This window comes from Pelophylax lessonae, assembly GCF_965119305.1.
Source record: "Pelophylax lessonae genome assembly, chromosome: 6".
Classification (NCBI taxonomy): domain Eukaryota; kingdom Metazoa; phylum Chordata; class Amphibia; order Anura; family Ranidae; genus Pelophylax; species Pelophylax lessonae.
The window spans coordinates 231,399,193-231,412,557 of NC_138773.1; the positions used below are offsets into that span (position 1 = coordinate 231,399,193).

The following is a 13,365-nucleotide window of genomic DNA, read 5'->3' on the forward strand; positions in this document are numbered from 1 at the left end:
TATATATATATATATATATATATATATATATATATATATATATATATATATATATATATATATATATATATATATATATATATATATATATATATATATATATATATATATATATATGCTTGTGAGTATAGCGTATGCTGCTCATCGAATATTAAGAAAACTTTTTTTAGTGGTAACGCACTAGGTCAGTTCTCCCTTCTCTTCTTGTTGTTTTGCAGTTTACTGTATTTGGATACCCATGGTCCTGAGGGGTCAGCAAGACCATCGGTTGTGATATTAGGGATCACACAGACTAATCACACCTTCCCACATACCCTTTGAGCGCAAGAGAAATACTGTTTTATAACAAATAAAAATCCTTTCGCATATAACAACTCATTGAGGAAATTCAACATTGAATTATTAATTATTATTAAACTTAAAATTCAGGTTTAAGATGAAAAACTTAATTTTCAGTCGCTTATAAACTTTGTTACGAAGAATCTATCCTGAAAAAGCAAGATTAGAGTATTATTGACTGGATCGAATAATTCTTATAGGGAGCTTACTGAAAATTTGTCTCAGAATCTACATGTTCATTGAAATCAACTTCCCCTTAAATCTAGGGAATTTTGTAGAATACAAAAAAGGCACAGAACGTGCACCTTTGGAAAAATAAACTGGCTAACAGTCCTTGCAATTGACCAATCAAATCTCAGGCCGTGTATTAAATTTAAAAAAAAAAAAAAAAAAAGAAGAAGAAAAAGCATCTTTAGTGTTAAAGAGGAAGTAAACCCTCCTCTACAACTTGTACCTATAGGTAAGCCTATGATAAGGCTTACCTATAGGTACTGTAAATATCTCCTAAACATGTACCGTTTAGGAGATATTTACCTTACATGTCGCCAGTGACGTCACTGGCGCATGCGCTCTGAAGGAACGGCCGATCGTGCCGTTCCTTCAGAGCCCCGTGCCGTGACTGTCGGCTCTAGCGCGCGTGCGTGGGAGTGACGTCACCGCGGCTCCGGCCAATCAGATGGCCGGATGCCGCGATCCCGGAAGACGGGCGACTAGACATGTCGCCCGTCATAGAGGTGAGTGAGCGGCACGGCGGGGGCTCGTTCTGAGGTAAGTATTGCATAATGAGCTAATATGCGATGCATACTAGCTCATTATGTCTTTCTTTTGCAAAAAAAAAAAAAAAAAAAAAAAAAAAAACCTCAAACGAGTTTACAACCTCTTTAAGGTTAATAAAGATAAAATTTAGGTTATACCTGACTGTGAGCCCAGCATCACGAAGAGCTTTTGCAGTTCCACCGGAAGCCACCAAGGACAGTCCAAGAGAACTCAACTTCTGCGCAAACTCCACAAGACCAGTCTTATCAGAGACACTAAAGAGAGCTGGAGATAAAAAAAAAGGAAACAAAAAAAATAAAATATTTTCTCCATATAAACTCCTAGACTAAAACAAAACAAATAAAATAATGAGGCCATGTGGCACAGATTCCCCACACTCCTCTTAATGAAGGAGCAGGTCATTTACGTCCCATTTACACACTGAAAAAAATGTTCTAACATCCCCTCTGCTACTTCACAGTAAACAAAAAGTTGCATTGAGATATATAAAACGTTCCATAAAAGTACCTGCTCAGAATATGCAAAGCAGAATGGTTAAATAAAGAAAGGGTTTTTTTTCTCCCCCAATGTGTACCCGATTTATATTAACAAAAAATTAATTATAATACAGCTGACTAACATTTATAGATGTGGTGGCTGAATTGTTTTTACGTTTATTTTTCATCTTCTGTAACAGACCAAGCTGTCCAGCAAATGAGGCAGTTAAAAGTGGTGATTACATCACATAGGCCCCTTTCACACATACGGTCCCCGTTTGTCCGATTTTCATCCATCTGTGACGGATGAAAAACAGACATCAATGCATCTCTATGTAAAAACGGATGACAGCAGATGATCATCCGTTAACATCCGTTTTCATCCACTTCCGTCAATGCCCTTTTCTGGAACGGATGAATGCCCTATTTTTCATCCATCAAAAAAACGGATCGGACGGACGAAAAATGGACAAACGGTGCGTTTTTGCATTGGTAGTGGATGTAAAAAAAAAAAAAAAAAAATGAAAAACTGATGCATTTTGACGTGACTGAACTGATGAACTGAACAGACCGTATGTGTGAAAGGGGCCTTAAATGTGATTAGCATTGCATTAGTCCTCTTTTTCACTTTTTGCCCTTGAGCTGTGGCCAGTAACACTTTGTCTTAGGGCTCTTTCACACGGTCCGCCTCCGCAGGTGGATCCGTGTTGCTCAGCGGGGATCGATCCGCGATCCCCGCTGAGCCGGGCGGATGACAGCTCCGTCTCCGCTTGCAGAGCGGAGAGGGAAGTGTCTCAGCACCCACTGCCCTCTATGGGGGGATCGGAGGAGAGCGGACCGCTTGTCCGCTCTCATCAGATCCGCTCCGATTACTGAATGGATGGAAAAATAGGGTTTCCATCTGTCCAGATTTCAGCACAGGATCGGATGCGGATGGCAGCGGGTGTCAGCGGAGGTGTCTCCGCTGACACCCGCTGCCCCATAGAGCTGCATGGAGGATCCGATCCGCCTAAAAAACTGACAGGCGGATCTGATCGGACCGCCCGTGTGAAAGAGCCCTTAGGGTGTTTTCATTCTAGATCACAGGTGTCAAACACAAGGCTCGCAGGCCGTATGGGGCCCTCAAGGCCATTTCATGTGGCCCTCGCACCTCTCCTGCAGCTGCGGAACCCCCCTCGTCACTGCCCCCACCTTGTCTCAGTAGTCGGCAGCAGAGAGGACAGAATTTCTTTACCAGATCCTACACTATTCTGTGCATCTGCAGAAAGACTCGTCTTTGCCGCCCCCCCCCCCCCCTTTCTCAGCAGTCCACAGCAGGGAGAGCAGAACTCCTCCTACAGATGCTGCACCTCTCTGTGCAGCCGCAACACCACCTTGCCTCTGCCGACTCCAGCCCTCCTCTGGTTCTTCTCCAGACCTTGCACTTCTTCCCAGATCCACCCGCATCTTCTTGACAGCAGCACAAGGTGAGGGTGCATTGTGAAGCAAGGAAGGGTGGGTAACTCTTGACTTCTGATGGGGGGGGGGGGTTCTTGACATCTCATGTAAGGGTGTATGGGGACATGGGGTGCTCAGGACATCAAATCTTACAGATATAACTGGTCCTTTGAGGAAAATCGAGTTTGATGCCCCTGCTCTAGATGGAGGAGTAACAGACACCCATGGAAAGCAACATTTTTAAACTGAATAGGGAGTGGGCACTGTTAAAATGACTAAACACATTTTTTTTTTTTAATAAACATATACTTGCTTGCTGTGTGTAATTGTTTTGCACAAAGCCCGATCATCCTCTACCCAGGTTCCCCACCAGCACTCTTTCCCCACCAAGTGCCCATCATAGCAAGTAGCTTGCTATGGGGGGCACTCATGCAGACTCACCCCTAAACCAGCTGTGTGTCCATAGACACACACAGCACAGCTTGCCCTGCCCCCTGCTTACTGGCTGTGATTGATAGCAGCGGGAGCGAGAGAGCCAGTGCTCTCGTGTACAGTGCTGTATTGAGATTGGGCCAAGTATATGGGGGGAGAGGAGGTCTGTGGGGAGCTGCACTCAGGTTGTTACCTTAACCACTTGCTGTCCGCCCTACAGCAGTTTTACTGCTACAGGGCAGCAGCCATGCGCACAATCAGGTATTTGTACACCTGAACTCGCACTTCCGGGTAGTAGGAGCAAATGTCCTGAAGTAGTGTGTGGGTGTCATTCTTATCAAACTGCACACAAATGCAATTTTTAGGACAGCCCTTAATGTGAAAACCTAACTAGTTTACGGGGTGCTTAGTCCTTAACATTGCTCCAAATTGTCCTCATTGACCCAAGAACACATGACTATTCCAAATCACAAAGCCATATCTGTGCAGTCATATGGTACAGTATAACTAATATGGTTATAACTCAATTATAGCCAAAGTCACAGTGCCTTCAGTTGCATTTCCTGTGGCCACAAGTATAACATCAGAGCAGTTTTATGATTTTAGCCTTACAAGGAGATTGTACGGATAGCTTATTATGTCTATAGATGGGAGTTTTGATTTATCCAGAAGGGAAGCCCCCTACTGTATTTTTCCTGTTGTGTTGAATGGCCACTTTCAGGCAATGAGTGATTTGAAACAATTGAATCTGTGAGACACTTACCTGTCCAGAGGTCCAGTGATGTCCTCACCCGAGCCGATTCTTCAATTGGCTTCAGGTGCAGGCATCTTAATGAAGGGAAACAGGCAGTGAAGCCTTGTTGTTTCACAGCCAGTCTTCTGCTGCGCTTTGTGAATGGTCCCACAGTTCTCTAGGACCTGTGATGTGTCCCAGAAGGCTGCGGGGTAAGAAGAGCCCCGAGCTTTTAGCTCAGATCGCCGTGGAGGTTGGGCTATTGCAAAAAAGCAGAACTTGAAAAAATAGCCGTTTCACCAGACTACTTCTGAATGGGAAGGACTGACTGGTCCATTTTGATTACCTGGTGCACTCTCAGTGTTGTAATGAGGTTTGCAATCCTATGGAAATATTTAACCCTTGGGGAGTATCTCACCAAAACTAAAATTCATATTACCGTAGGATGCCTTAAAACATACTTGCATCTTAGCGCAGACTTCTGGGAAAATCAGTGAGCCAATCACAAACACAGAAAATGACATTTCTGGGGGGGGGGGGCGTTCTGTACAACAATTGTGTACAGAGGGCATCCAAGTTTCTAGATTACATTGAATTTTACAGAAAATTACAGAGCTGGAGACTGAAAAGGAAAGGTCATTTTAATTACAATAAAATTATAGTTTGTGTAACAATTGTATACGTTCTTTTTTTTCGCCACAAAAGAGCAGTTACTCATTTAGGGCTGGTTCACACTAAACTGAACACATTTCTGCATTCTTGACAGGCCATTAACTTAGATGTAAAGTCTGTCTGTATGGCATTTAGTTTGCCAAGGCACTAGGTTATTTTTTTTTCTTAAAATACTGCTTTTACCTTTTTGCACAACTGTTTAGCTAATCCCATGCAGCCTTTTTGCAGCCACTTCCCATCTAACTACACTCCAGTGATAGAGCCCTAAGAAATGTCATGCAGCTTTCACAAGGCCGCTCTGATTTTTTATTACGCTGCAGCACTTTTTTTTTTCACGGTAACGGGTGACACTTGTGTCATCCACTCCGTATGTCCGCATATCATCCCATCCATTTGCGGATGATATACGGACATAATGTAAGTCTATGGGGATTGCGGATGTCAGCGGATGACACTGCTGACATCCGATTTTGCATCCGTTCCGTTTTTTTAAAATGGAAGAAATATAGGGTTCTGTTCCATTCCAAAAAAACGTAAGAACTGAAAGGACGAAAATCGGATGGTCATCCGCAATCCCATTGACATGCATTATGTCCGTTTTTCATCCGCAATAAATGGGATGAAATACGGACATACGGAGCGCCCATGTGAAAGAGCCCTTAGGGAGGTTTTCCAGATGGTAACATTAGGTAGGCACACCTGCATAATGTGTGTTGAAGTATCACATGTAGTTTTCATTGCTAGCCTACATAAAAGGGTGACCACACAGAAGCAAAATTGGTAGATGGGGAGAGAGCGGTCACCCTAAACCAGGAAGGGCCTGAGCAAGTACCTTTATTGCAGAATTACTAAAATATTTTAATGAAAGTTACAAAAAAATATATAATATATTAATAATATTGAAAAAATTACTTGTGAAAACACTTAGGCCCCTTTCACACAGGCGGACAGTTTAGATCCGCCTTTGCGTTTTTTTTGGCGGTTATGAATGGATGCCCCATGTATCTCTATGGGGCAATGACATGTCCGCTGACATCCAATCTGACCCGTCAAATCTGGATGGATAGAAACCCTATTTTCCATCCATCCAGTGGATCGGATGGAATGAGAACAGACAGGCGGTCCTTTCCCATCCGATTCCCCCCATAGAGAACAGCGGGGACCTGACAGCTGCGACTCAGCACACACAGCGCAGAGACAGAGCTGCTATCCGCCTGCTCAGCAGGGGATCGGCGGATCGATCCCCCGCTGAGAAAAACAGAGTCTACAGTGTGAAAGGGGCCTAACACCTTATATGAGAATTTAGTGACTTGTTTACATCTACCTTATTGCTTTGAAAATATATGTATGAAAAACAACAAAAAGTCCAATCTGCAGCACCTCATATGAGGCTACGTTCACTTCTTGGCGTTAACAGGCGTTTAGGTTGACTAGTAACCAATGGAAAAAAAATAAAAACGCCTGTAATCTGCCCAAAAAGAAGCTCATGTACTTTGAGCGTTTTGCTTAAAACGTCAAAAACGCTCAGATGTGAACAGGGGCCATTGAAATGAATGGGATTTGTCTCGTTGGGGAGTTTTTTAAGCTGATCCTAGAGCAGAAAAACTCCCCAAAAACGCCTACATGTGAACTTAGCCTTAAGGCTCCATTCACACCTGGGCGTTTTCAGCTCCAAAAACGCTCAAAAGAAACGTTTCCAAAACGCCCAACAAGTAAAACCCCATTCATTTAAATGGCCCCTGTTCACATCTGAGAGTTTAAACGCCTGAAGCAAAACGCCCAAAAAAGTACATGAGCTTCTTTTTGGGCAGATTACAGGCGTTTTCCATTGGTCTCTAGTCAATCTAAAAACGCCTGCACAAAAAACGCCTGCAAAAACGCCCATAAAAACGCCTGAAAAAAACACCTGAAAAAACACCTGAAACAAAAACGCCCAGGTGTGAATGGAGCCTAAATAGTGGAAAACAAAACTCCTCCCTCTACTTTGTAAACATATTCTTACATTTGTCCACAAGGCACACTTCTGCCCCAAAGAAGCTCATGTCAGAGGCGTAACTAGAACCTTCAGGGCCCCGATGCAAGAAACCACGAAGGGCCCCCCAGACCCCTGGCCGGGGCCCTTCCCTTCAAGCCCAGGGCTCTTCCCACTAATCCTGGGGCTCTTTACTCTCGTTGCATGGCCTTTTATTATGGTCCCGCAGCAGGATCCTTTCACAAGTTCTGCAGTGGGCCCCCTTCCTGCAATCTTGGGGCCTCCCCACAGTGGTGCAATGCCAGGGCCCGGTCGCAAGTGTGACCTTTGAGATCCTGGAAGTTCACCCACTGGTTTGCTACCGGGCCCCCTGGAGCATGGGGCCCGGTAGCAATTGCAACCCCTGCAACCCCTGTAGTTACGCCCCTGGCTCATGTACTTTTCCAGCTTCAACTGACAACGCTGAGGTATGAACAGCCACCACTGAACAAAACCACCTGATCCAATGGAAGCAAAGATGTTCCAACATACATCCCCTCCCCCTAAATTGCATGGAATTAAGATGCACCCATACATCTTTAGATTTCTGCACAAACTAAACTTAGAATGCACAGATTGGAGCACATAGAATCTGGTGCAGCTGTGCATAGCAACCAATCAGCTTCCAGATTTTAGCCCTTGGTCACAATGCAGCTTTAGGAGATATTTACAGTACCTATAGGTAAACCTTATTATAGGCTTACCTATAGGTACAAGTTTGGGGGGGGGGGGGGGGGTTACAACCTCTCACTGCACCATGCATGGTCAGATCTCCTGGCCCTCATCAATCTCAATCCTTAAGAGGTCATTTCATTTTTATTCCAACTTCTAAGCAGTTAGAATCAAAGCTAAACCCTTGTTATGTGGTGTGTGATTACACACAGGGGGAAGGCAGGTGCCATGCATGTAGAGAGGGGTTTATATGGGGTCAGGTGAGGTGAGGAAGGAGGCAGAGAGGAGGACTGGCAGTAAAGACAAAGCAGTGACAGATATGACGCAGAAGAACAGCAGAGGGAAGACACACTGCGACAGAAATAATGAGAATAGGAGCTTTCCTTCCTTCTCTCCTCCACTCACCCAGCTCTGCCATCTCTTCTCCTCACACAGGACGACACACGTGTGACTGCACAGCGCGCTGCTTCCTATTAAATCCTGGATGCTAGAAGAACAGCGCTGATGTCACGATCATGTGACCAAGAGAGCTGGGGAGGCGGAGCTATGGGCGGGGAGAGCAGCCAGAATGGAGAGTTTGATAAAAGAAAAAGTCAGAATAAAAAGTTTTTTCAGGCTGCTTTTGGTGGTGAGAGGAAAGCCTGCAGATCCATGCCAGGGAGGGGAAGGGAGGATATCACACTCTGCTTGTCTGAAATCTGTTTATTGTAATACATTGTTGCAGTTTTTCTTTTTCCTCACAGTTTATATGAACACTCCCCCTGCTGGTGACTATCAGTGAGTCCATGTACACTCACCGGCCACTTTATTAGGTACACCTGTTCAATCGCTTGGTAACACAAATTGCTAATCAGCCAATCACGTGGCAGCAACTCAATGCATTTAGGCATCTAGACGTGTTGAAGACGACTTGCTGAAGTTCAAACCGCGCATCAGAATGGGGAAGAAAGGGGATTTAGCCCTCCGTTCACATTGACAGCAGCTTTGAAATAGTGCAACTTCATCTGAAATCACACGATTTCAAAGCCGTGTGTCAGTGCGATTCGGAAAACATCTGTGCGGCTTCATGTACAGATTTCTATGCAAGTCACACCTGAAATCGCCAAAAGTAGTGAAGGAACTACTTTTTCAAATCTAAGCAGCACCGCAAAGTCGGCATTGAACAGTGCGATTGCCGGCAATAAGATGCAACTTGTCATGCGATTTGACCTTTCAGATCACATGACAAGTCACTCCAATGTGAACGAGGGCTTAAAGTGGAGTTCCACCCTTAAAAGACACTTTGCCCCTGCCCCATCTGCTTGATCTGTGTCTCCTGAAAAATAAATGGATAATCACGATTTTTTTTTCTTTGCTTACCATGTTTTAGAAGAAAATATACTCACCTTACTTCCTCTTCCGCTCTCTTCGGCCGCCCGCGCCGTCACTTCCTGCTTGCATTGATTCCTGGGAGCTGAGCGTCATCGCTCCCTGGAATCAATGCGCTGCACCGGCCCCGCTCGTCAGTTCCAGTGCAGGCGCGTCATTCCCTGCTAAACAGCTTCTGGGCATTCCCAGAAGCTGTGCAGGAATGACGTGCCTGCAGCGGAACTGATGAGCGGGGCCAGTGCAGGGCATTCTGGGATGAAGAGGACACAGAAGAAGATGCCGAAGAGGACGTGCTGGCTTCAGCTGCCCACACCTGAGATGGCAGCACTGGACAAGACATTTTCAAGGTAAGTATTTCTTCTAAAAGGTAAGTGCGACCTGGGACAGTTCAGAGGCTATCCATTGTGGAATGCAGTAGCCCTGACTGTCCCGGGGGTAAATTTTCTGAGGGTGGAACTCCGCTTTAATAATAGCTTTCACTGCCAGCCCCTCTCCTATATCCAGGGATAACACATTGTACACGTGTTTATTGAAATCGATGCCTCTAAATACCTTTTTTTTCCAGATATCTTCAGGCAGGTCACATGACTCCCGACCACACTCCTACTCTGATCTGGAGCTACAGCGGGAGGGGCCAAGATCTCCCTCTGACGTCAGCCATGCTGGCTGCTCAGCCCATCCCACTGTAGCCTTGGATCAGAGTAGGAGAGTGACCGGGTGCCATGTGACTGGCCTGAAGATATCTAAAAAAAAGGTATTTAGAGGCTTTGATTTCAATGTGTTATCCCTGGATAAAGGAGAGGGTCTCCTCCTATTCGTCCCACCATCACAAGAAGAATGAAGTATGGAAACAAGGTCAATTGCTCTGCGGACCTGATCGGCTGCCTGCCTATGTGGCAAAAAGCCCACCTGATCCGAGTGTATACTCATCAAAAAACGTCGATAGGCGATTTGTAGGAATTTTGGTGAGCAATTTCAGGTTGGTAATAATTAAAGATATGAGCCGATGTGGTCTTTGTGGGGTTTAGGGATAAGGGTAATAAATGCTCTATTTGAGTCAGTGTCTATTGGTTCACCCTGTTGAATGGTTTTCAAAAATTGTGTTAAGGTAAGGGCCAGTAAAGAAGCAAATATTTTGTAATAGAGGGTTGTAAAAACTGTCCGGCCCTGGTTCTTTGCCCAAGGGGTCTTGTTTAATGGCAGCCAAGACATCCTCCACTGTGACATTACCTTTTCTAGGATGTTTCTAAGTTTGTTAGTAGGGGTCAGAATGGGAAGCTGGTTGACAAAATCATTGAACTCCAATTGGGCGTAGTCTTCCTGTATCAGGCTTAGAGGTCGGCTGCAGATGTAGAGAAGAGAAAACTGCAGATGAGTAGCACAGGCTAACCTGAGGTGCGGGTTCTAAGCATCCACCGGTCTTCACCAGAGTCTCTGATGGTGAGGATGGATTTGGCTGCAGGCGGATACCAGGTCGCAGTCCCCAGGGTCGCCCCACCAGGGGGTAACCGGTCAAGGTCCGAAGGTGGATGAGCCGACAAGGAGAATCCAGAAGAGTAGTCAAAACGAGCCGGGATCAGGACAGGCAGCAAACAAGCGAAGTCAGGGACGAGCCAAAGGTCAACAGACTCACCTGCTGATTTCTCCTGACTCCTATGTACCCAACCTTGGATGTGGATGAGCGTCTTTGGCTGTTAGGATTCATCTAGATCAGAGGCTATGTGATCCTCTTTTAATCACTCAATGTGCATTAGACCATTGTGGAAATAATGGTCCACAGCATGCAGTAGGAGTCACCATCGGTGATGGTGGAGGATCGTGTTTACACCTTTATATGAATTATACACCATGGTGGAAGATTCTGGCATGAATTACTACTTTGGGACTTTTTATACACCTGATGTTTCATTTCATCTAGTTTGAAGCGGTGCATTTTGTTTTTATGTTGTTTTTTTTTTTTACTATTACCAGTGTTTAGTGCTAGCTGCTGCTCTTATCTACTCATAAAAACGCGGGTTAAGTGTGTCTTATATATCCAATTGGGAAGGGTCACCCTTATCACTATATACATTTTCGTAGTATGTTTGAAATGCTTGTAGCACCAGTTTAGGATTTTGGGTGTAGGAGCCGTCAGATTTCCTGAGGTTGGTATATGAGGGTGGGGGGGGGGGGGGTCTGGGAGCCAGTCTTGTCGCTAGGAGTTTGCCTGGTTTAACGGCTTGGGTTTCTTGTAGGAACACTATCTCAGCCCCTACTGAGTGAAAATAATTAAAGGCTTTACACTGCTTTACAGCTGAATTAAGGCCCTGTACATTGCGTGATATGAGCTTGATAGGTCTTTGTGTGTGCATACTAACCATTCCATGGCCTAGGATGAGGTTCGCTTACCTTGCCTTTCAAAACCATATTGACAGTACAAGCCCATAGGAGCTGAACATTGAGGACACCCGGACGGAGCACCGGAGGGAAGAAGAAAAGGAGAGAAAAAGAAAGAGGATTAAATGCCCACGAAGCAGTGAGGACCTGAGCTGTGGACAATAAGAAGAACTTTAGTGCATTTTAGAGTCCATTCACACTGCCGCGACTTGTGAGGCGATTTGTTTGCCATCAAGTCGCCCCAAGTCGCTTGACATAACAAAAGCAATGTTAATCAATGAGTGCCGTCTTAATTGGCACTACTGAAGTCGCTCTGACTTCAGAAAAGGGTCCTGTACTACTTTGAGGCGACTTGTATCCGACTTGTCCCATAGACTTCAATGGGAGTCGCCTCCTTCTCTTATTTGAAGCGACTTGTGATCCGACTTTCCATTAAAATGGTCCTGAACCAGGAAAAAAAGATAATTTTTCTTATAATTTTTAGTAGCGCAGGGATGTGGCTCCGCTCCACCTGGGCGTTTTTGTTGCAGGTGTTTATTGGGCATTTTTTGGGCGTCTTTGGTGGCAGGCATGACTTTTTTGGATTTAGTGTCTGGGGGGTCTAAAAAGTGTACCTGTGAAGTTTCAGCTCTGTAGCATGTCCAGAACCAGAAAAAAAAGATCATTTTTCTTAGAATTTTTAGTAGCACAGGGATAGGGCTTCGCTCCACCTGGGCGGAGCCACATCCATGCGCTAATGAAATTATTTGCAGGGATGTGGCTCCGCTCCTATTACACCTATATGTGTGTATGTGTATATATACATACAGTATATGTGTGTGTGTATATATACCCCTACACAGAAGTTGAGATGTCATGCCTGCCTCCAAAGACGCCCAAAAAATGCCCAATAAATGCCTGCAACAAAAATGCCCAGGTGTGAAAGGAGCGGAGCCCCATCCCTGTGCTACTAAAAATTCTAAGAAAAATGATCTGTTTTTTTCTGGTTCTGGACATGCTACAGAGCTGAAACTTCACAGGTACACTTTTTAGACCCCCCAGACACTAAATACAAAGAAATCTAATTTTTTTTTTTTCAATAATTGGCTCTCTATCAAAAACGACAATTTTTAAGAACTTTTTTTTGTGTGATTGAGCATGACCCAGAACCATCATATTCTGATTGGCCAATACAAAGTCATACAAAGCCGTCTATCATACAAGTCGCGCTGAATACGCGCAAAGTCGAGCTGAAGTCGCGCTGAAAGTCACGCTAACAAGTCGCCCCTTATGAGGCGACTTTCTGGTCGCGGCAGTGTGAATGGGGTCTAAATGAACACAGTATCAAACACATTCTGTAAAGAAAATGATTAGTGTATCAAAAATATATATCAAGTAAGTAACAATCAGTTGCAGGCCACAAAATAGAGCCCAAGACGTCCAAAGCCTCTGCCCCCAGTCAAAAAAAATATTTGGGGGTTGGGGGGGTCTGGAATATAGGTGAGGTGCATTACTCACTGACTCAATCCAAGCTGAGCCGTACTGTCAATGATGAACGAATGCTCAATACTTAGTATAGATCATAAATTATAACCATGTTATGCCTGAAAAATTAGAGATATGGAACCTATGTAACAGTGGTAGACTGATGACCTCTAATGGAGGAAGTTAAAACAGCACCTATTGGCTTCGTAGTCACAGTCTACCATAACCCTGATTCATTACTTGGAATGAAGGTTCTTGAAAACTGAAAAGAAAAAACAGAAAAACAGACGTTCAGCAACTGTGTACAAGGAGCCCAGGGTAATAGGAGAGAACTGCAGAGAAATTTCTCTGAAGAGCGATTCAAAGATGGTATCTCAGCGATTTTTTACAGCGGTCTTGACCGGTGACGTGTGCGACTTCTGGTGTTTCTAGGAGATTGCCGCAAAGGTAAGACTGGGTGGCCTCTGTCACTCCTGCCACGTCCAGAAGTAGAAGAAGTGTGGGAACTTGGCGATGGAGGGGGTGAAGTGGAAATGAGTCCCAGATGTTTAAGTAAGGCTTCTCCACTCGAGAAGTTGGAAAAGGAGTATAATTTGCCCTTGAAGGGA

General features: G+C 44.7%; 1 protein-coding gene across 1 annotated transcript in view; it reads right to left on the reverse strand.

Moving 5' to 3' along the window:
* Window positions 1–8,083, reverse strand: part of ATIC (5-aminoimidazole-4-carboxamide ribonucleotide formyltransferase/IMP cyclohydrolase) — a 58,143-nt gene extending 50,060 nt beyond the window's left edge. Inside the window, exons 1-2 of the mRNA XM_082260917.1 lie at window positions 7,955–8,083; window positions 1,254–1,380 (exon numbers count right to left, since the gene is read on the reverse strand). Coding sequence (XP_082117043.1) covers window positions 1,254–1,380; window positions 7,955–7,967 — 140 coding nt within the window. The 5' untranslated portion in view covers window positions 7,968–8,083. The remainder of the gene's footprint in view (window positions 1–1,253; window positions 1,381–7,954) is intronic.
* Between the last annotated feature and the right edge of the window lie 5,282 nt (window positions 8,084–13,365).